Here is a 23475-nt window from a genome sequence, read left to right on the forward strand (position 1 = left end):
CCATCATAAAACACATGCAATGGGAAAAATGTTGCGATCCCATAAATACTGCAGGATTGAAAAACCAACGTGAAAGAAAAATGCTACAAGTGACAAAAAACAACACACCCCGCCCCCATAAAACTGGACAAGAGACCTGAGGGATATCTGTCTTAAAGACTTACGACGTAATATCTTACAGTGTTATAAAGCGACCGATTTTACAGCCGAGAGTTTAACAAAGTCATAAAGTACAAGTGTACCTTTTTAACTTTCTTCTGAGTCTGTAAAGATGACTATCCCTTAGGTAATGCCACTAATGACTCATGTTCGAACCACTAATCTTTCAGACAATTTTTCAAATAGTCGACTAATCTAAATGACTAATTAGAAAAATATCTTGTTTTTTTTGCTCTGGCGACTGTAATAATGAATTGTGCTGAAAACAGACAGACACTAACCTCGCATATTTTGGCATATCATTCAATTGTAATAGACATATTTCAAACCAGGTCAGAGGTTAAAAAAATCTCTTTTGTCTACTGACATATGCAGTAACATATCGCACAATTTTTTGGTTTTCAAACGTGCAGATGTCTCCGGACTCCTGTTCATAGCCAGTTATTCTAAACTGCAATGCGGCTCCAGCTGGGGTTGTCCGAATACCAATACTTTGTTTCCAGTACCAACATGTATTTCCATAATTGTTGATACTTTTCAAAGGGGACCACAAAAAATGGCATTATTGGCTTTATTTTACGAAAAAATTACACTAAACATACGTTTTTTTATTGCAATCAAAACAATTTTGGCATTAAATAATATAGTGAACATACTAGACAACTTATATTTTAGTCGTAAGGAAGAAAACGGGTTACAAAGGCTCTTAATTTGGCTGCTGACATATGCAGTAACATATTGTGTCATTTATCATTCTATTATTTTGTCAAATATATTAAGGACAATTGGTAGAAAATGAATCATCAATCTACTTGTTCATTTACTGTTAATATCTGCTGACTTTCTGTTTTAACATGTTCTATCTACACTTCTGTTAAAATGTAATAAGCACTCATTCTACTGTTGTTTGGATACTTAACATACGTTTTGGGTGATACCACACATTTGTAGTTGGTCATATTTAAAGTCCTCATGTGTCCAGGGATGTATTTTCTCAGTTTATAAACATAATACAAATCAAAAAAAGGTAAAAAGAGTTTGTGATGATACAAATCTCAATGTAGTCATTGTAGTATCGACTAGATACGCTCTTGTACTTGGTATCGTTACAATAGATATCTGTTCAGACCCACCCTTTTGTTTACATTCAGGAGCGCTAGCTTGCTGTTAGCATTGAGCGTCCTCCTACGGTGTGTAGTGAAGAATACGAATGAAATTTGTTAGAAACATACTTGGTTTGTCGCCATGGACCGGTTTAATGTAGGCATTATTTTCAGGGACCGGCTTTCCACTTGTGCCAGATAAACACAGCAAAAATAAGTGCATGAAAAATACAACTCACTATAACGCTGAATTAGTGGGAGTCCTGGGCTTGTTTCTTTGCAGATGGAAATTCTCCTTTGGCTACAATCTGTCACATTTATATTTTATATGTTCATTCATGTGCATTGTATCATGTCACAAAGTTATAACAAATATAACAAATGGCAACTTCCTATGAGGAGTTGTATTGTACATCTATAAACAAGCTTATTGATGTGTCTAGTGCATACTTGCCAACCTTGAGACCTCCGATACCGGGAGGTGGGGGGGTGGGGGTGGGGGCGTGGTTGGGGGCGTGGTTAAGAGGGGAATATATTTAAGCTAGAATTCACCAACTCAAGTATTTCATATATATATATATATATATATATATATATACAGTATGTATGAAATACTTGACTCTCAGTGAATTCTAGCTATATATATATATATATATATATATATATATATATATATATATATATATATATATATATTTATTTTATTATACATATAAATAAAATAAATACTTGAATTTCAGTGTTCTGGAGGCTATCCAGTAGATGGCAGTATTGTCCTGTTTAAGAGTGTCACAACATTGCTGTTTACGGCAGACGAACTGCTTTACGGTAGACTAAACGTGACTGCTGTTGTTGTGTGTTGTTACCGCGCTGGGAGGACGTTAATTAAACTGCCTAACAATAAACCCACATAAGAAACCAAGAACTCGCCCTCGGTCATTCTGCAGTTATGACATCATTGGGCAGGCAAGCTGTTTATATTGTGGGAAAGCGGACGTGAGAACAGGCTGTCCCCACTCAGGTCCGCATTGAGCTGGAGGGGGCGTGGCCTCCAGCTCAGGCTGAATACCGGGAGTTTGTCGGGAGAAAATTTCTGCCGGGAGGTTATCGGGAGAGGCGCTGAATACCGGGAGTCTCCCGGTAAAAATGGGAGGGTTGGCAAGTATGGTCTAGTGGGACAGGCCAAAGTTAAGTCGGAGAAAATGTGGTCGTTTATAAATTAATAAATGTTTCTATGCGGCCCGATAGCAAATGCGTTACGGACCTGTACCGGTCCCCGGACCGTTGGTTGGGGACCACTTTTTTAAAGCACCACTTGCAGAGCAGCACTTCATTGTTTATAGTTACACCTTTAATGTTAGGCTTAAAGCCAAAATACGTCCAATCTCCATTTTCCGTTTTCACATTGTTTCTGCTTGCAAGTGCTGTGTGTGCGTGTGCTGACTAACAGTGACAATGTTGTCATACAAACCGCGGCGCACATCATGTCGATGAAAAAAAATAAAGTACTGGTATTTATCAAAAGCAGTATGGTACCTTTTTTAATTAAATAGTACCGCACTACTTAATTAGTACCGGTATCCCGTACAACCCTAGTTCCAGCTAAACCTATGGGGAAATGCATTTAGCACTTATTCTCTTCTTGTTTCACTACTAGCGGGTTAGCATGGCTTCCTTTCTCTGCCTGCTCTCTTGCTCGGTGTGTCATGTTAAAGGGAAACTGCACTTTTAAAAAAACTTTTGCACATCATTCACAATGCTTTTGTGAGACAAGAACACACGTCTTTCTCTTTTGTCTTCCTTCTTAATCATAAAAATCCGGAGTCCGTCAACACCACTCTATTTACATTTTGTTTTACCTGAGGAGTGACGATTATGATGGATTCATCCTTTAAACAAGGAGCACAAGTCTTGTGCTGGCATGAATAAACATCCCATCAGTTGGCATCCTTGTGAAAGTGAACATTGTAAGTGATTATTTTGTTGAGTTTTTTTTGTTGAACACTTAGCACTACAGTACTATGTGTTTCACTAGAGCTCAATCTACTTAGCACCTAGCTTCTACAACTTGTAGCTCATCCTCCGTATTTGTTTATATCGTCGTTGGCTCCAACAAACTGCTATGATTTGTGGTAGTTTTTGTGAAATGAATGCACCCAGGAAAGAGGTTACGGCAATGCTTAAAATAATCAAAATAGTGTTAATATTACATGTTATCATGTATGTGCCTGTTACTACATTATATACATACTGCACGTACAGCATGTATATACAGCATTGTTGGAGGTTTTATGAGGGCTTTATAGACGGAATATATTGTATCCTTATGAACTGTATTGTTAGCCGTCTCATACTAGCAGTTTTTCACTATTTAGAAAGCACAGAAAAGAGAAAGATGTGTGTTTTTGTCTCACATAAGGATGGTAAATGAATGATGGGCAAAAAAACTTAAGCAATTTTTCATCCACCAGTAATAGTGTATGAAGAAATGTAGTTTATTAGCCGCCTTGGCGGCGAGGATTAATAATGAAGAGGAGCGGCTCCGCTGCAGGAACTTTACCAGGACGCTAGCTGTTCAAAGTCAGGACCCGGGGTGGACCTCTCATCTTGTGCAGCCCTTTGAGACACTTGTGATCAATGTTCCCTCTAATTTTTCATGTGTGTGAGCAAACGCAAAAACTCCCTAAGCATTCAGTGGAGCCCATGTGAGCAACATCAGACGTGCACACTGTGGCTACACCAGCAGCACACCTGTCCCAAACCTGACTAAATATGAATAAGTTCAATCTCCAGCCATCCATCCATTTTCTACCGCTTGTCCCTTTCGGGGTTGCGGAGGGGGGGGTGAGCCTATCTCAGCTGCATTCGGGCGGAAGGCGGGGTACACCCTGGACAAGTCCCCACCTCTTCGCAGGGCCAACACAAATAGACAGACAACATTCTCTCATTAATATAATCAAATGACAGTAGTCATTTCCATGAGGTTATTTTCTAATATAAGTGTTTAAGCCCACTTACAATGACAATAACAAAAAATATTGTTTTTCATGAACTGTGTACTTGTATTGTTTGTCTGGGTGGAGGTCCTGCTTTGGAAATAATTTTTACCCCTTTCAGACATTGCATTTAGTTCCCATTAAAACATTCACATGTTGCACAATGAGATGTAAGCAACATTCCTGCAACTTCCTGTTTGTAAAAAATATATTTTTATTAGTATTTATTTAATATACTAACAGCATTTCATGATTAATATTTATAAATTAAGATTCCTAATAAATGACACTAGAATAAGCACACATTTGATTGGTAAATCATAGTGTAACGACCTGGAAATACACTTTATGTGTGGTGTTGGAGTTGTCCGACTTTTTGTGTGGCTGTAAACGCATCACTGGCTAAGTGCCATATGTGCATGTGTTGGCGCAAGTGAGAAAGAGCGAGCGGCTGCTGTTGATATAAAAAAAGTTGCTTTTGGTCTGGTTTGTACTGCAGAAAATTACCAGTTTTGCTAGATATAATTTTTTTTACTAATGTTTTGGTGATGTGTTTATGGCCGACGATAAAGAGGTTTGCTCAGTAAAGTGATCGATGGAATTCATGTCCTCAAAGCGTCTCGACAGACGTTACAATATTTGAACAATGATGACAAAAACGGTTTTCTCTGTCGTGTCCGTGTCGTGTCGAAAATTGTTATGCGCTTATTTTTTTATTAGATTTTGTGCGTGGCATAGATTTGCCGTGCGCAGAGGACGCTTGAGCAGTGCGCAATTGCACAGGCGCGCACCTTAGAGGGAATATTGCTTGTGATTAAGGGCTATATAAATAAACTTTGATTCATTTATTGATTCAATTATTTGTAAGGCTTTTTTGATCAGATCATGTCAGATTTACAAGTTATTTTCAAGTTGTCCACATTTATACTAATTGAAAATTGTGACATTTCATCAAAAGTCCTTCAAAGGATTAAAATAGCATTTTCAATTTAACATTAAAATAACCATCCAGAGAAAAAAAAATCCCGTTTAACGGAGAAACACAAAAAAAAATACTGAAAATGTACTAAAAGTACACACAAGTTAGCCATTGTCCCCTGAGGGTTAATTTGCACCATTTTCCTCATCAAAAGTTGTGTAAGGTGTTTGTGTCTTTTTGGTTGATTCGTCCCTGTGGGCCGCCGTGCCTTTGAGATTTGATAACACACAACGATGGATGAAAAAGGACTTTTGAGCATGCCAACTTTAGACGGTATTTTTAAACTCACTCCGCATGGTTTTAAGACGCCTTCCTGTGCAAGTTGCGTCCGCCCCCCCTCGCCCCCCACTGAGAGAATTGTTACCGCAGTGTTCCTACAGTGGAAACTTCATCTCGCTGCCTGAGCGACAGGACTGTCAGAGGAAAAGGAAGAGAGACGAAAAGGGATGCGGGGCGATGGAGCAATAGGAGCCCATTTACACTTCAAGAGATGAAGCAGAGAGGTGCTGAGGGCATGCAGAATCCTGCACAGCCAGCTTGACAAGACACCACGTCAAAATGTGCTCAGCTCACCTTTAATCACTACATGGAGATACCTGGTCTCGGGCATGCAGGGAGATATAATGAGCCTACATAACCCGCGCTGCTATCATTCAGCTCATCTGTGCTGCAGTAATTCAATGCCCAATGAAACAACAACGCTTACAAACAGTGCTGCTTGGAGACAACGAGTGTCTGGGAAACCTGCACGGGTCTGGCGGAGTTGGGTCATTAAAGATGCTCTACACGTGTCTCTAAGATACTATCTGGCAAGACATGACACAGATTGGTGGCAAGTTAGTCAATATGAATTAGTAAAGACATGGAGACGTGACTGGAGCCAAGGGTCCTCCTATGTGCCGGGGCTTTGTTAAAGTGTGATTTAAAAAGAAATGCTTGGTTGGGCCGGAAAAGGGTGGTGTGCCATCTCCGGGTTGCGGGGGGGGGACCCTGCCCCAAGTGGAGGAGTTCAAGTACCTCGGAGTCTTGTTCACGAGTGAGGGAAGAGTGGATCGTGAGATCGACAGGCGGATCGGTGCGGCGTCTTCAGTAATGCGGGCGCTGTATCGATCCGTTGTGGTGAAGAAGGAGCTGAGCCGGAAGGCAAAGCTCTCAATTTACCGGTCGATCTACATTCCCATCCTCACCTATAGTCATGAGCTTTGGGTTATGACCGAAAGAACGAGATCACGGGTACAAGCGGCCGAAATGAGTTTCCTCCGCCGGGTGGCGGGGCTCTCCCTTAGAGATAGGGTGAGAAGCTCTGCCATCCGGGGGGAGCTCAAAGTAAAGCCGCTGCTCCTCCACATCGAGAGGAGCCAGATGAGGTGGTTCGGGCATCTGGTCAGGATGCCACCCGAGCGCCTCCCTAGGGAGGTGTTTAGGGCACGTCCGACCGGTAGGAGGCCACGGGGAAGACCCAGGACACGTTGGGAAGACTATGTCTCCGGGCTGGCCTGGGAACACCTCGGGATCCCCCGGGAGGAGCTGGACGAAGTGGCTGGGGAGAGGGAAGTCTGGGCTTCCCTGCTTAGGCTGCTGCCCCCGCGACCCGACCTCGGATAAGCGGAAGAAGATGGATGGATGGATGGATGCTTGGTTGGACATGATCGTGACTAGAGATGTCCGATAATGGCTTTTTTTGCCGATATCCCGATATTGTCCACCTCTTAATTACCAATACAGATATCAACCGATACCGATATATACAGTCGTGGAATTAACACATTATTATGCCTAATTTTGCTGTGATGCCCCGCTGGATGCATTAAACAATGTAACAAGGTTTTCCAAAATAAATCAACTCAAGTTATGGAAAAAAATGCCAACATGGCACTGCCATATTTATATATACATTATTTTTTTTAACATGCCTCAAAACAGCAGCTTGGAATTTGGGACATGCATGGAGAGCATGTCCCAGAGAGGTTGAGGTGGGTGGGGTTGAGTTGGGGGGAAGGGAAAGGGGGGTAGCGGGGGTGTATATTGTAGCGTCCCGGAAGAGTTAGTGCTGCAAGGGTATTCTGGGTATTTGTTCTGTTGTGTTTATGTTGTGTTACGGTGCGGATGTTCTCCCGAAATGTGTTTGTCATTATTGTTTGGTGTGGGTTCACAGTGTGGCGCATATTTGTAACAGTGTTTAAGTTGTTTATACGGCTACCATCAGTGTGACCTGTATGGCTGTTGACCAAGTATGAATTGCATTTGCTTGTGTTGTAAAAAGCCATAGATATTATGTGACTGAGCCGGCACGCAAAGGCAGTGCCTTTAAGGCAGTGGTTCTTAAACTGGGTTCGATTGAACCCTAGGGGTTCAGTGACTCGGCCTCAGGGGTTCGGTGGAGGTCAAGACACACCCGACTCATCGTGTAAATAAAAACTTCTCCCTATCATCGTATTACGGATACGGCAACAGCAGAAGTCACACTGGTTTTCAGGTGTGTAATTTGTTGTGAGTTCATGCACTGTATTGGTGTTGTTCTTTGAACAAGGTGATGTTCATGCATGGTTCATTTTGAGCACCAGTAAAAAAACATATAACTTTGTCTTGAATTTGAAATTTTGTATTTTTTATTTTTCACTAAAGAAGGGTTCGGTGAATGCGCATATGAAACCGGTGGGGTTCGGTACCTCCAACAAGGTTAAGAACCACTGCTCTAAGGTTTAATGGCGCTCTGTATTTCTTCCTACGTCCGTGTACACAGTGGCGTTTTAAAAAGTCGTACATTTTACTTTTTTGAAACCGATACCGATAACTTTGAAAATGATACCGATAATTTCCGATATTACTTTTTAAAGCATTTATCGGCCGATAATATCGGTAGCCTGATATTATCGGACATCTCTAATCATGACGTATCCCGAAGGACCTCGTCTTGATTATTACAAGCTTTTTGACGACACGAACCAGTTTGTATGACGGGAAACTTCAGACGGACCCGCAAAAGTGTAAGGGTTTAACACGCAGTCTAACTTTTTTTGCACCAGGGATCGGGTTAATGTATAGGCATTAGTTTCACGTGTTGCAGATAAATACAGCAAAAATAGGAGCATGGAAAATACAACTCACCATAACACTGAACTGGTGGGAGTCCTGGCCTTTTTACTCTTGCAAATAAGCTGTCTAAAAACTTCTGTTTTTTTTACCCCCCATTTTCTATCGCTTGTCCCTCCCCCAGCTTCATTCGGTCCGTTGTTTCCTAATTAAATTAGTTTGACAAACGTTTTACTTGCTCATGTTTGCATAGGGGCGCCAGTTCGAGAGCCTGATCTACCACATTGGGTCAAACTCTACCCAATTTCTACTCAAAAAACTTGTGAGAACTAACATTTTTGCAGCAGATTGAGGAAAAAACACTATAGAACGTAATCATACAGATGTTATTTAACTACCTTTTTTTTTGCAGTACGACCTTAAAAACAGCAAAGAGCTCCTGTTGTATGCACTGCAAAATTACTGTAGATTTTAAAGCAAAAAACTGTCTGCTCAGTCGCCAGGACTTTACAGTAAAAATGACTTTGGTACTGTTTTTCCATTTACACTAATGCATTGTAAAACACAAACATACATTGTTAGATAAAAGACTGGCAGCTTAGTCACCAGAATTTTACTGTAAAAATGACAGTGGTACAGTTTTTCAATTTACAGTATTTTTTTCTGTAAAAACGACTATAGATTGTTGGGTAAAAAAATGGTTGGTCAGACGGCAAAATTTTACTGGAAAAATAGGAGTGATACAGTTTTTCTTTTTTAAAAAAACTGCACATTTTTGAGTAAAAAACTGTCAGCGCGGTGGCCAGAATTTTACCGTAAAACTGACAGCGGTATCGTTTTTCAATTTACAGTATTTTTTCTGTAAAAACGACTATAGATTGTTGGGTAAAAAAATGGTTGGTCAGACGGCAAAATTTTACTGGAAAAATAAGAGTGATACTGTTTTTCTTTTTTAAAAAACACTGCACATTTTTGAGTAAAAAGCTGTCAGCGCGGTGGCCAGAATTTTACCGTAAAACTGACAGCGGTATCGTTTTTCAATTTACAGTATTTTTTCTGTAAAAACGACTATAGATTGTTGGGTAAAAAAATGGTTGGTCAGACGGCAAAATTTTACTGGAAAAATAAGAGTGATACTGTTTTTCTTTTTTAAAAAACACTGCACATTTTTGAGTAAAAAACTGTCAGCGCGGTGGCCAGAATTTTACCGTAAAACTGACAGCGGTATCGTTTTTCAATTTACAGTATTTCGCTGCAAAAATGTCTGCAGATTTCATGTTAAAATATGGCAGCTCACTTGTCAGAATTTACTGTAAAAATAACAGTTTCAGTTTCAGTTTATTTCGAACATGCATATACAATAATAGTAATTCATCACATATTTCCAGTTGTTTCATTACAGCACGTCCGAAAAGGAGTAGGAAGAAGCTGAGCTTATTTAATCCTACCCCTTTTCATACCATAGCAATTTTATCCTATGTCCTTGTTCTCTGTAACATAACAGTGAACAAATAAATAATAAACAAATCATATACTATAGTAAGTAAAGAAATATTAAATACATTAATAATCTTTGTGATACAGTGTACAGTTTAAAATAATTTGGTGTAAAAAAAAGTAAATTTTAAGGTAACATTCTGGTGACTGAACTGCCATTTTTTAACAGTAAAATCTACAGATTTTTTTTTACACTGTATACAGGGCCTGCGATGAGGTGGCGACTTGTCCAGGGTGTACCCCGCCTTCCGCCCGATTGTAGCTGGTATAGGCTCCAGCGCCCCGCGCGACCCCGAAGGGAATAAGCGGTAAAAAATGGATGGATGGATGGATGTATACAGGGCATTTTTTTCCACTGTATACAGAGCATTTTTTTCTCAGAAATTTCAAACTCTGACAAAATAAAGAAATCAGAAGTCATATTTCCACTGTAGAGGACACTGAATCACAGGAATATACAATATGTTAATAGTGAAGGGAGAAGTCTGGCCCCTCGGTCCTGAGCTTTCTGAAAATGTGGCCCCCAAAACAAGTGAATTGAAAATCCTTGCAGTAGATCATCGTCAATATACATTTCATATTCTACTACAGAGTAGTAATGAATTTTGAAATGAATGCAGAACTCGTATCATCATCCTTAAAGTGCTATTTTCAAGTAATTTGTTTTAGTGCGTGTCTGCGCTGTAAACTATATTTTATCAGTTCCCAGCTTCAAAAGAAGGCAGGTTTTTTTTTTTTTTTTATCTGAAAATGAACATCCCCGCATACCAAAGGGAGTTATGTTTAACGCATCGAGAAAAAAAAGCAATATTGTGACAAAGACTGCAAAAAATATATACTGCCAGCGGTGGAAAATTGAGGGGAAAAACAGATGAAAAGAAACAAAGTGCATTCATTTATAACAATTACAGGTCGCACGGTAAAACAGGAGTTGTTAGGATAGGGAGAAACACGGCTGTCTAAAATAATTACATTCCTTTGTGAAATATCTCAATATCGCATGTGTGATTTGAGCTTATCTTGTAAATTATTCCTGGGTGCACAGAGCACAAATTAGGTTCTGGGCACGCTCGAGACGAGTGTAGATGAACCATCTCCACGATGCAGTGCAGGAAGCATTCAACTAAGTGTTTTAATCCTGTTTCTATACAGGATTTGGACTAAACCTGTTATGTAGAAAAAAATAAAAATAGCCATGCCTTTACCTGTACTGAGGAGGCGGGGTACCCTTGGCGTCGCACGTCAGAGTGGCCTCTTCCTCTATGGAGTCGACTGGAATGAAAAGATCCCCTGGCTCCATCCTCCATCTTGGGCCATGGTACAAGCCACTGTCCAGACTATCTGTGGGGAGCAGTGAACGTCTACAGTCATGATTTTAGTTTTTCCACTCATTCTCAACGGGTCAATTCAACGTGTCCGAAAAGGAATAGGAAGAAAAGCAGATCTTAGTACATTCTTTAAAGGCCTACTGATATGAAATTTTCTTATTTAAACGGGGATAGCAGGTCCATTCTATGTGTCATACTTGATCATTTTGCGATATTGCCATATTTTTGCTGAAAGGATTTAGTAGAGAACATCGACGATAAAGTTTGCAATTTTTGGTTGCTGATAAAAAAGCCTTGCCTGTACCGGAAGTAGCGTGACGTCACAGGTTGAAGAGCTCCTCACATCTGCACATTGTTTACACCAGCAGCGAGAGCGATTCGGACCGAGAAAGCAAAGATTACCCCATTAATTTGAGCGAGGATGAAATATTCGTGAATGAGGAAAGTGAGAGTGAAGGATTAGAGTGCAGTGCAGGACGCCAGGATGTATCTTTTTTCGCTCTGACCGTAACTTAGGTACAAGGGCTCATTGGATTCCACACTTTCTCCTTTTTCTATTATGGATCACGGATTTGTATTTTAAACCACCTCGGATACTATATCCTCTTGAAAATGAGAGTCGAGAACGCGAAATGGACATTCACAGTGACTTTTATCTCTACCACAATACATCGGTGAAGCACTTTAGCTTCGGAGCTAACGTGATAGCATCGTGCTTAACTGCTGATAGAAACAGAGAAACATGCCCCTGACTGGAAGGATAGACGGAAGATCAACAATACTATTATTACTTCTACTATCAGGAGACACCGAACCAAACCCTGGACCTGTAACTACACGGTTAATGCTGTCCAGCCTGGCGAAGCCTAGCAATGCTGTTGCTAACGACGCCATTGAAGCTAACTTAGCTACGGGACCTCGACAGAGCTATGCTAAAAACATTAGCTCTCCACCTACGCCAGCCCTCATCTGCTCATCACGACCCGTGCTCACCTGCGTTCCAGCGATCGACGGCGCGACGAAGGTCTTCACCCGATTATCGGTGCAGTCGGCGGCTAGCGTCGGCTAGCGCGTCTGCTATCCAACTCAAAGTCCTCCTGGTTGTGTTGCTGTAGCCAGCCGCTAATACACCGATCCCACCTACAACTTTCTTCTTTGCAGTCTCCATTGTTCATTAAACAAATTGCAAAAGATTCACCAACACAGACGTCCAGAATACTGTGGAATTTTTCGATGAAAACAGACGCTGTTTGTATTGGGACACAGTGGTGTCCCAATACTTCCGTTCAATCTGTGACGTCACGCGCAAACGTCATCATACCGAGACGTTTTCAGCCGGATATTTCCCGGGAAATTTAAAATTGCACTTTATAAGTTAACCCGGCCGTATTGGCATGTGTTGCAATGTTAAGATTTCATCATTGATATATAAACTATCAGACTGCGTGGTCGGTAGTAGTGGGTTTCAGTAGTTAAATGGTGGAGCAAGGTCAGTGATGAGTTGAAGACATGTAGTTCTTTGTTAAGGTTTAAGAAAGCCTTGAAAGGTGAAATAATGGAACATTATAAAATATAGCGACAAATACTTTCATCCCATTGATTTTTTGAACGTTGATGTTCCAGGCAATCTAATTTTCAGTGAATGTATAGGATAGGCAAATATAAGCCTTGGCTTCAGCCTATTCCTTTTTCGGTCATTCTTTTTCTTTTCTTTTAGTGTGTGAATGTGTATGATTGTTAATATGTATAATCTGTGCTGTTAAATTGATCACACAAAATGGTTGATTATATGACCGAAATAAACTCATTTCATTCATTCATTTCATTCAATGAAATAAAAACATTTGGCGGTGTTTATTTCATTACCAATTTTTTATCTAGTTTTCTTTTACCGTGTTCCCTATGGTCTGAAAGCACACAGGTTCTGAAATGTCGTGTTTTTGGAGCGAAAGCTACTATTAGTGCATCTGAAAGGTTATTTGTATTTATACCACAGGCATTGCATATTGTCAGGCGTTCAACCACAGCAATTGCAACTAAAATATTTATGTTGTTGTTTTCAATTTGTGGTCATTAATAAATTCATGAATTGGACACAGTATTAGGCACAGCACATCTACAAAATGTAACTCTAAACTAACTGTATCGAAACATATGTCTTAAACAAAGACGATAATGCTCAGGTCTTAGATAGTAGTGGATTGTGTTTTTTATTATTTTGGTTTGTACTACATCATATTGAAATGCATTCACAAGGGAACATTTCAATAGCTGGTTTTTAAAGGGCTCCTCTAATGTTGACAACATTGTCACTTATTTCATAGTTCTGGATCTAAAGATGTCCACAAGTAAAACAATCTCCAAAATAGAAAACAGTAGGGATTTTAGGCTTATTTGAACAAGTTTAAGCACATTTTGGAACGCCCACTTTTAGTTCTAAAAGGTGGGTGTGGTGGGGGGTTCATCAGCCTGCTGACGAATATGAGGAAAGCATGGACCTCTCCAGTCAAATTGACTCAGGCTAAATGGGACAAACTTAGTGAGAGGAGTGCAATTTGCATCAATCATTTTAACGATTCCTAAACAAGGTAGTGTTTTGTTTGGGGTTTGGATGGAAGAAAGGTAAAAGACTCAAGTCAAATGCGATTCCGAAAATCAGGAGCACCCTCGAGGGAATAAAGACTGAGTCAGAACCTGCGGAAAAATTAAAAAAGAGGAGTAGACCCGCCACTCAAAAACGAGAGAAAAATAAGGTAAGCTGCTGATATTTTTCGTGTCCTCTTCTACTGATGTTTTCTTCAAGATGCTGTTGAAAAATGGTGATTATATATATATATATATATATATATATATATATATATATATATGTATATATATATATATATATATATATATATATATATATATATATATATATATATATATATATATATATATATATATATATATATATATATATATATATATATACACTACCGTTCAAAAGTTTGGGGTCACATTGAATGTCCTTATTTTTGAAGGAAAAGCACTGTACTTTTCAATGAAGATAACTTTAAACTAGTGTTAACTTTAAAGAAATACACTCTATACATTGCTAATGTGTTAAATGACTATTCTAGCTGCAAATGTCTGGTTTTTGGTGCAATATCTACATAGGTGTATAGAGGCCCATTTCCAGCAACTATCACTCCAGTGTTCTAATGGTACAATGTGTTTGCTCATTGGCTCAGAAGGCTAACTGATGATTAGAAAACCCTTGTGCAATCATGTTCACACATCTGAAAACAGTTTAGCTCGTTACAGAAGCTACAAAACTGACCTTCCTTTGCGCAGATTGAGTTTCTGGAGCATCACACTTGTGGGATCAATGAAACGCTCAAAATGGCCAGAAAAAGAGGACTTTCATCTCAAAGTCGACAGTCTATTCTTGTTCTTAGAAATGAAGGCTATTCCACAAAATTGTTTGGGTGACCCCAAACTTTTGAACGGTAGTGTATATATATATATATATATATATATATATATATATATATATATATGTATATATATTTTATATGCTTATAATATTAGTTTTGAAGTAACTGTAGACCATGATGGCAAAAAAACATGCAATTAAGTGATACAATTAATAGTTTTCCATGTCTTTATCCATACTGTCTTTGTGGGAGAATGGGCTCTATTTCTGTCGATGACGTCACACCAATAACCCCCCTCTAGGGGTGACCCACCCCCTATGCGGTCCTCTCCAAGGTTTCTCATAGTCATTCACATCGACGTCCCATTGGGGTTGTGAGTTTTTCCTTGCCCTTATGTGGGCTCTGTACCGCGGATGTCGTTGTGGCTTGTGCAGCCCTTTGAGACACTTGTGATTTAGGGCTGTATAAATAAACATTGATTGATTGATTGATTGAATAAGGGGCGGCATATCAAGTCTGGTGATAGAAAGAGTTAGTTATCTACCGATTACTCAAAAAACTATTCATATTATGGGAACCGACTACCAGATTCATTTTAAAAAGCAAAAAAAATATCTAAGGAGAACTTTTTAGTGGAGTTTCGGTCATTTGGACACTATTTGTCCTTTAAGTACAAAGTGCAAAATAGTGGTACAAGTTTTTATGTGATACAAATCACTTTTTCACCACTGTAAACAACCACAATCGTAAACATAGTTAAATAAATGCTTCTCTGATAGTGGAGTGAGATGAAAAATGCAAGCTATCTCTATCAAGATTCACAGACGTGGTCGTATTATGTTACTATTCACGGCACAGGTACTGCATCTGCAAATTGTTGTGAATATGACGGAGAATGCTGGTTTCTCAGTGTTCTGCTTCCATTTTTACAGGGGTACAACAGCAAATGTCTGTTCATCAGCTAAATGGAATGAGGAGGAGGATGAAGAGCCGTAGGTGTCTGTTGTGAGTAGACAGTCAATACCGATGACTTTTTTTTTTACCCTTTATAACCCAGCCAGCCCATCCTCACTGGCAATGACATGATTCTCATCTCCCCCGCATCCTCCCCCACGCCCGTAAATGTCTAAATGTGAGAGAGTCATTACTCTTGTAAAAGTATAGATAAAATAAAAGTGCGACTTACCTGCCAAACACTCGATGATCGATAACAGTAGAAGCTGTTTCCATGGCAACGTCATCTTTGGCAACCAAGGGCAAATGAGACTTTCATCCAATAAGCTTTGAAATGGCACTCGTGATCTGGGTAGAGAAGGGGCGCTTGACCTGTTTCAAAAAGATAATTTTGCTGTAAAATGCCAAACTCGGCGACCAATCATTTTTATGTGATGCTTACAGTCGTGTTTCAATAACCTGTATCAGGGAGCACAGATGGCAAGCGTACATTTGGAATAATAATAAGACAATTATGACAGTGATGCATCATCTTATATTTCATATTTCAAGTATGATTTTTGCAGTATTATAAGTCAGCCACACTGCATTACGTGTATTGGCTAGATCATGGGAGTCAAATTCATTTTTAGCTCCGGGGCCACGTGGGGGGAAAATCTATTCCCAAGTGGGCCGGACTTGTAAAATCATGGCATGATAACTTAAATATGAAGACAATTTCATCTTGTTTTCTTTGTTTTACTTTGGCAAAAAAAAAATAGAACAAGCACATTCTAAAAATGTACAAATCACAAATAATCTTCTTGACAAAACACTTCAAGTTAGTTGAAAATTCCGAGGGAAAAAATTATTTAGTTTCAAAATTGGAATGAACAATACAATAAACTTACACGTTTGTCTCAGTGTATCTACAAAGCCGTCAAACTAAACTATTATTGAAAAGATTCAATAATAAAGAGATAAAAACTCTTCCCGGTCCACGTATTAATCCTATGCTAGTTCAACAAACCCTACAAACGGAGGTAGAAACTATTCAAGAGGTTTGAGTTACACTCTGTGTTCACTTTTCTCTTTTTCAACAGAAACATTTTGGGGCAATTGGGTGCCAAATAACGGCACGTTTGAAGCAGAAGACGTAAAACGTCAGGTTTTATGTTTCATTTTAATCAAAGGGGAAGAACGGAGCCACGCTTTACTGTGTACCTCTTGCTTGGCCTCAGTATAAACCATTTGCTTGCCTAACAGAATTGCTATTGCGACATCCAGTGGACACAATTAAAAACAGCAGTTTCTTTCATCAAAAAACAGCTAATCTTCATACTTAGCAAACTCATCTTGCCGGCCGGATAAACCCGTCCATCCACATTATGGACGTATTTATGACACCACAGTCCACAGCAGAAATGTTCAAATGAGTTGGCTCGCTTTACTAGAAGGGCTGAAAACTCATCTTAATGCAATAGTTTTCTCAAAGCTATTGCACTCAAGAAAGGAAACAACAGCGACTTAATGAAACATTAATAACTTACTCATTAGAAAAAAGCTGAAGGACAGCTGTTTAAATGCTTATTAAGCCAAGCGGATAATGCAAACACGACGTCCTCTTCAGTGCAAACTCCCATCTTAAACTATCCTTCAAGTCAGCAAGTCATAGTGAGTAGTGTCAAGTTTGTTGTTATTAACTAATAAAAAGTTGCTGATATTGTTCTGCTCCTGCTAACGTCTCTATGCTGGCTTAGCCGCCATACAACAGGTCGTCAATGAAGACTCCTTTTTAAGATTGTTTACTTCCAAAATTGGACTTGCAGAAAAAGTATGTGAATATAACTTCCATGAGGTAAAAAAAAACTTCTCACTGACATTTTAACGTAGAAAAAGTGGAATACAACTAAGGCTGTCAAAATTAACGACTTAACTCATGTGATTAATAACGAAAAACTATTGCATCAATCATGAACATGCTTAGATTAATCACACAATTAATTTTGACCGTACAAGCTCTTTTATCTTAACCCGAGGTTCGGCAAACCCGCGGCTCTAGGGCCAAAATTTAAAATGGAAAAGATGGGGGAAAAATATTTTTTCGTTTTAATATGGTTTCTGTAGGAGAAACATGACACAAACCTTCCTATTTGTTAGAAATCCCACTGTTTATGTTAAACATGCTTCACCGATGAGAGTATTTGTCCAGCGCTGTTTTGTCCTACTAATTTTGGCGGACCTTGAACGCACCATAGTTTGTTTACATGTACAACTTTCTCCAACACTGCCACAGAAAGACATGTTTTATGCCACTCTTTTGTCACATTTTGTCCACCAAATGTGTTATGCTGTGCATGAATGCACAAAGGTGAACTTTGTTGATGTTATTGACTTGTGTGGAGTACTAGTCAGGCATATTTGGTCACTGCATGACTGCAAGCTAATCGATGCTAACAAGCTATTTAGGCTAGCTGTATGTACATATTGCATCATTACGCCTCGTTTGTAGGTATATTTGAGATGATTTAATTTTTTTACTTGTGTCCTCTGTGTATTTAATTTATATTTGCATGTCTCATGACACATTATCTGTATGTAATATTGGCTGCATTTAATAACAACTAATAGTTAATAATTTACCATAAATTGATTAACGTGGACCCCGACTTAAACAAGTTGAAAAACTTATTCGGGTGTTACCATTTAATGGTCAATTGTACGGGATATGTACTGTACTGTGCAATCTACTAATAGAAGTTTCAATCAATCAATCAAGTTGTTTGTGTGCTCTTATTAGAAGAAGACAGACCGCCGTTTACTTTAACTTGGACACACACAACTATACCTTTGGCCATTCTAAGCCAGTATCTTCCAGGAATAATCTCACACTCTGAGAAGGCTCTGTTTTACTAATATTTTCCAATGTTGCAAAAATGTTTAGAATGAATATTAAACAGCAACATAGTGTGTTGCATTCAATATAAGACTAATATAAGGCTTTTACATTTTTGTGGATTTATTTTTTTTGTATGTTGGCTCTTTCAACATTTTGGATTGCCGACCCCTGCCTTAACCGCTATATGGTCAGTGAACAATTCAATGCATTTGTCAGTAGAAAAATGAGACTCCAACCGATGTGCTCGCTGGCAAATTTCACTCCAAAATATAGCCTGAAAGAACTTTAGATCAAACTTTTACTAAGTTTTGTGCAAATACATGATGTGCTTTCAAGTAATGGTTAAACATGTTCCTGGATTACATTCTGACAATAAAATTGCATTTGTGTAAAAATATAGGTGTTTTTTTCTTCAGCAAATTTTATTTATGCAAGCAAATAATCATCATGATTAATGCAAATTTGAAAATGGGATTAATCTGATTAAAAAAACTAAATCATTTGACAGCACTGATAAAACACATGTGCTAGTTTGACAATTTTATAGGGTGATTTCGACACTTCACAATAAGACAATAAAATAAACAAATAAAAAGCACATTACAATCAAACAGCTGAATTTAAATAAGTACAATACTAAGAGGAAAACACTTTGCCGGGCACAACACACTTCTTCCTGTCTACGCAACACCCAAACTGAACCGACTACATACTTGAAAACGAGACTCAGAAGTGCAACAAAACAACAGTTGTGTTTATCCTTAAGGGAATGCCAACTACCGATAGGTCCGCTAATGCAGGATTCATCTCTGGTTTTTTTCCCCCCATTTATTTCTTCTAACTTTTGAGAACCACTTGCAAATATTGTAAGTTTAGTTTCTTAAAAACATGCACCTGGGGATAGGTTGATTGGCAACACTAAATTGGCCCTAGTGTGTGAATGTTGTCTGTCTATCTGTGTTGAACCTGCGATGAGGTGGCGACTTGTCCAGGGTGTACCCCGCCTTCCGCCCGATTGTAGCTGAGATAGGCTCCAGCGCCCCCCGCTACCCCGAAGGGAATAAGCGGTAGAAAATGGATGGCTGGATGGATGGCTAGTTTCTGTTGAAGCATTGCATGAACAGTTAACTTTTACTGTAACACCTAATCCGCATTAATGTATGCATGGTGTGATGCTAGTGAGTTTGACGTTGACCTGCAATATACATTTGATTTGCTATAGGCTCAAAATGCAGATGTTGCCAAGAGTTCCGTGCTGTTAGATGTTACCTGATGTTGCTGGTTCTACCCCCTCTTGTGGGGATAAACATGATAATACAAAACAAATATTTTAAGTAGGAATGTTGCAATCAGGGTTTAATGAGAGATCGGCTGATACCAATACCATAACCGATCACACGTATGTTGATTTTTTCCATTTTTTTTATGACCAATGTTATTGACAGTACTTCCCACTAGTCTAGTTCAGGGGTCGGCAACCCAAAATGTTGAAAGAGCCATATTGGACCAAAAATACAAAAACAAATCTGTCTGGAGCCGCAAAAAATTAAAAGCCATATTACATGTGTCATGAGATATAAATTTAATTAAGAGGACTTAAAGGAAACTAAATGACCTCAAATATACCTACAAATGAGGCATAATGATGCAATATGTACATATCGCTAGCCTAAATAGCATGTTAGCATCGATTAGCTTGCAGTCATGCAGTGACCAAATATGTCTGATTAGCACTCCACACAAGTCAATAACATCAACAAAACTCACCTTTGTGCACTCATGCACAACGTTAAAAGTGTGGTGGACAAAATGAGACAGAAAAAGAAGTGGCATAAAACACGTCCTAGAAAGTCGGAGAAAGTTATACATGTAAACAAACTATACGGTGAGTTCAAGGACCGCCAAAATTAGTAGGACAAAACGGCGCTCGCCAAATACTAGAATCAGTGAAGCATGTTTAATATAAACAGTGTGATTTATAACATTTAGGGAGGTTTGTGTCATGTTTGTCCTCCTACAGAAACCATACTAAAACAAAAAAATTGATTTTTTTTCCCCCTCATCTTTTTCCATTCTTCATACATTTTTGAAAAATCTCCAGAGAGCCACTAGGGCAGCGCTAAAGAGCCGCATGCGGCTCTAGAGCCGCGGGTTGCCGACCCCTGGTCTAGTTTATTACATATACTTGTTTCAGAAAAACAAAGTCAATCCTCCAGTAATAATAATAAAGCAATAAAGCATTGCATTTGCCACAACTGAGGTGGTTAGCGAAGAAAAGCAGCCCCACACAGTGTACGAAGACGCATAATTAGCGTGGTATCAGCCACAGGGGATCGGCGTTTGTGATCAGCAATAAAAGGCATTATTTGGCAAAGGCCATAATATAAAATGTAACACTTGTACTATAAATAGGAAAGCGTGTTGAAGTGGGCGACGCCTTGGATTGCCAGTGTTACAAAGAGAGCTAGAGGTGAGTCATGTTATTAACGCAAATATAGATACACAGTTGACACTATCCAACTACGACCGTAGTGCATACCCCCCCACCCACTTATGTTTCTCTTGACCCACTACACGGTTAAATGACACCATTTTGATGTTTTCCTCTCAAGCGGCACAATTCAGATATGGGTCACAGCAGCATAAAGAGAAGGACATGCATGGATATGTTCTGATTAGAATTCTTGCAAATGTAGATACAAATCCCTTATTAATATGATATTTGCAGCCCTAACAGACACAATAGATGACCCTGTTGATGCAAACGTATTGTTGACATGTACACGTGCCTGTCTACACAAACAAGAAAGAAAATGTAGTAAATCTAAACTAATCTAAATCTTAAATGTCGGTGTTATAGTGTAAGTATGGTCCATTATAGGTATAAATGCAGTGGATCAGGGGCGTCCAAAAAAATCTACTTTAAAAGGGGTCACTTTATGTTGTTTTTTTTCTACATGTAAAACAACTCCCTTGTGGTCTACATAACACTTAATGGTGGAATTTTGGTAAAAATGTTGCATATATTTTGTTTTACAGACCTACCCTATCTCAGCTACAATCGGGCGGAAGGCGGGGTACGCCCCCCGCGACTCCGAAGGGAATAAGCGGTAGAAAATGGATGGATGGATGGATGGACCTACCCTTTTATACTGTATTGTTATATATTGCATATATTATATAAAAATATTTAAAAAAAATATCCTGACCCTGAAACTGCTTTGCTTGGCATTTCTAACACTTTGGGCAAGATGGGTCGGAATGTTAGCAGTGCGCAGTGGTGGCCTATGGTATGGTCATAGCAAAGAGACACATTTTGAGAGTGTGGAAATCTGACTGACCACCTAAGTTTGAAGCCTGGTTGAGGGAGCTAGTGGGACTCATCCACATTGAAAAACCGAGATATGAGATTTCTGGTAATTTAAATAACTTTTGTGATGTGTGGAGACTTATATAGAAGTTACAAATATATGCTACTTTTTATTACAAATGGCAACAGCGGAGGATGCATGTGCATGTATGAGCCAGTCTGCCCCACAACAAGAGGACAATGGAAATTAAGAAGCTTATTGACTACAACTTTGGACTCATTATCATCATAATCATCACCTCTCTTTATTGCCAAAACATTATAAAAGTCCATTAAACTCATTTGTATATGATTTGTAAGTGCTTTGTAAAAGGGAATCTACCAGGAAGCTCTAACAGCTTATAAGCGGGAGTCCCAATACAGTACCTGCTTAAAAGAAGTTAAAAGTTAAAGTGCCACTGATAGTCACCGCACACTAGGTGCGGTGAAATTACCCTCTGCATTTCACCCATACCCTTGCCCCACCCCCTGGGAGGTGAGGGGAGCAGTGAGCAGCAGCGGTGGCCGCGCTCGGGAATCATTATGGTGATTTAACCCCCAATTCCAACCCTTGATGCTGAGTGCCAAGCAAGGAGGTAATGGGTCCCATTGTTATAGTCTTTGGTATGACTCGGCCGGGGTTTGAACTCACGATTTACCAATCTCAGGGCGGACACTCTAACCACAAGGCCACTGAGCAGATTGACTTACATTCTAAACCATTTCATACACTCACACATTCATTCTTAAATGTGTGAGGGAAAATGCAACACGGAACGACACAGGAAGTCCTTCATACCAACAGCCATCAGACTGTATAGCAGGGGTGTCCAAAGTGCCATTTGCGGCCCGCAGCTAATTGTTTACCGGCCCGCCACACATTCTGGAAATACTATTGTAAAAATAAAAAAGAACATTAAAAAAAGTGGAATGAGGTGAAATCTAACGAGAAAAAGTTGCAATGTTGACGCAAAAGCTGCCATGCAGGCTGTTTTTTTTTCTTTTGTCTTTCTTTATTTTTCTTTTTTTGCCATTGCTCAAAAAAAAAAATAATGACAAAAAATCCATGTTATAATGAATTATTTTCAGGGCTCCAATTACTTCAAATATTTCACTTTAAAATGTTTTATGTGGTAAATATTGCATATATTGTGTAGTAGCCATATAAAAACATCAAAGTTTTCTTTGACAAAAGGGCATAAAACAAACAAAATAATAGTTCCAGCATATAATCGACAGATATATCTGAAGTTGATCTCGTAACTTAAGTGTTGAAAGTAAAAGAAAAACCTAATAAAAATGTATCACTTAATGAGTGGGGCACCTTTTGGATCCCAAATATATTTAGTGATTTTTTATTTATCTTTTCACTGTGATTACTCAAAAATATGAAATAATTAAAACCAATGGTGTCCTGCAATATTGATCTTTTAGGGCTCTAATTACTAAATACTGCATATTTCAGTTTTACCATAAACAAACTAAGTTGTTTTTGACAGAAAAGCCATAAAACATTTATTTTTATTTTTATTACTTTATATCAACTTGAAGTTGATATAGAGATTTACTGTAAGCGTTAAATAATTGAAAAAAATAATAATCTGACTTATTTTTAACATTCTAATGACTGAGACCCTTTATGGTCCCCGGGACCCCTAAAGGTAAAATATATAAAAAATCCATATATTTTGTTATGGTTTGAAAATGAAAAATATCAAAATTTTCCGTGTGCGGCCCTCGGTGGAAAAGGTTTGGACACCCCTGGTATAATGCATATGTTCCT

At 38.9% G+C, this 23475-nt stretch overlaps 1 protein-coding gene across 1 annotated transcript in view; it reads right to left on the reverse strand.

The window, feature by feature from the left end:
* The window catches only part of LOC133654202 (contactin-3-like), a 234115-nt gene that overhangs the window by 150658 nt on the left and 59982 nt on the right, over positions 1–23475 (reverse strand). The window contains exons 2-3 of the mRNA XM_062054350.1: positions 15698–15837; positions 10973–11108 (exon numbers count right to left, since the gene is read on the reverse strand). Coding sequence (XP_061910334.1) covers positions 10973–11108; positions 15698–15837 — 276 coding nt within the window. The remainder of the gene's footprint in view (positions 1–10972; positions 11109–15697; positions 15838–23475) is intronic.

This window comes from Entelurus aequoreus, linkage group LG07 (assembly GCF_033978785.1).
Source record: "Entelurus aequoreus isolate RoL-2023_Sb linkage group LG07, RoL_Eaeq_v1.1, whole genome shotgun sequence".
Taxonomy (NCBI): domain Eukaryota; kingdom Metazoa; phylum Chordata; class Actinopteri; order Syngnathiformes; family Syngnathidae; genus Entelurus; species Entelurus aequoreus.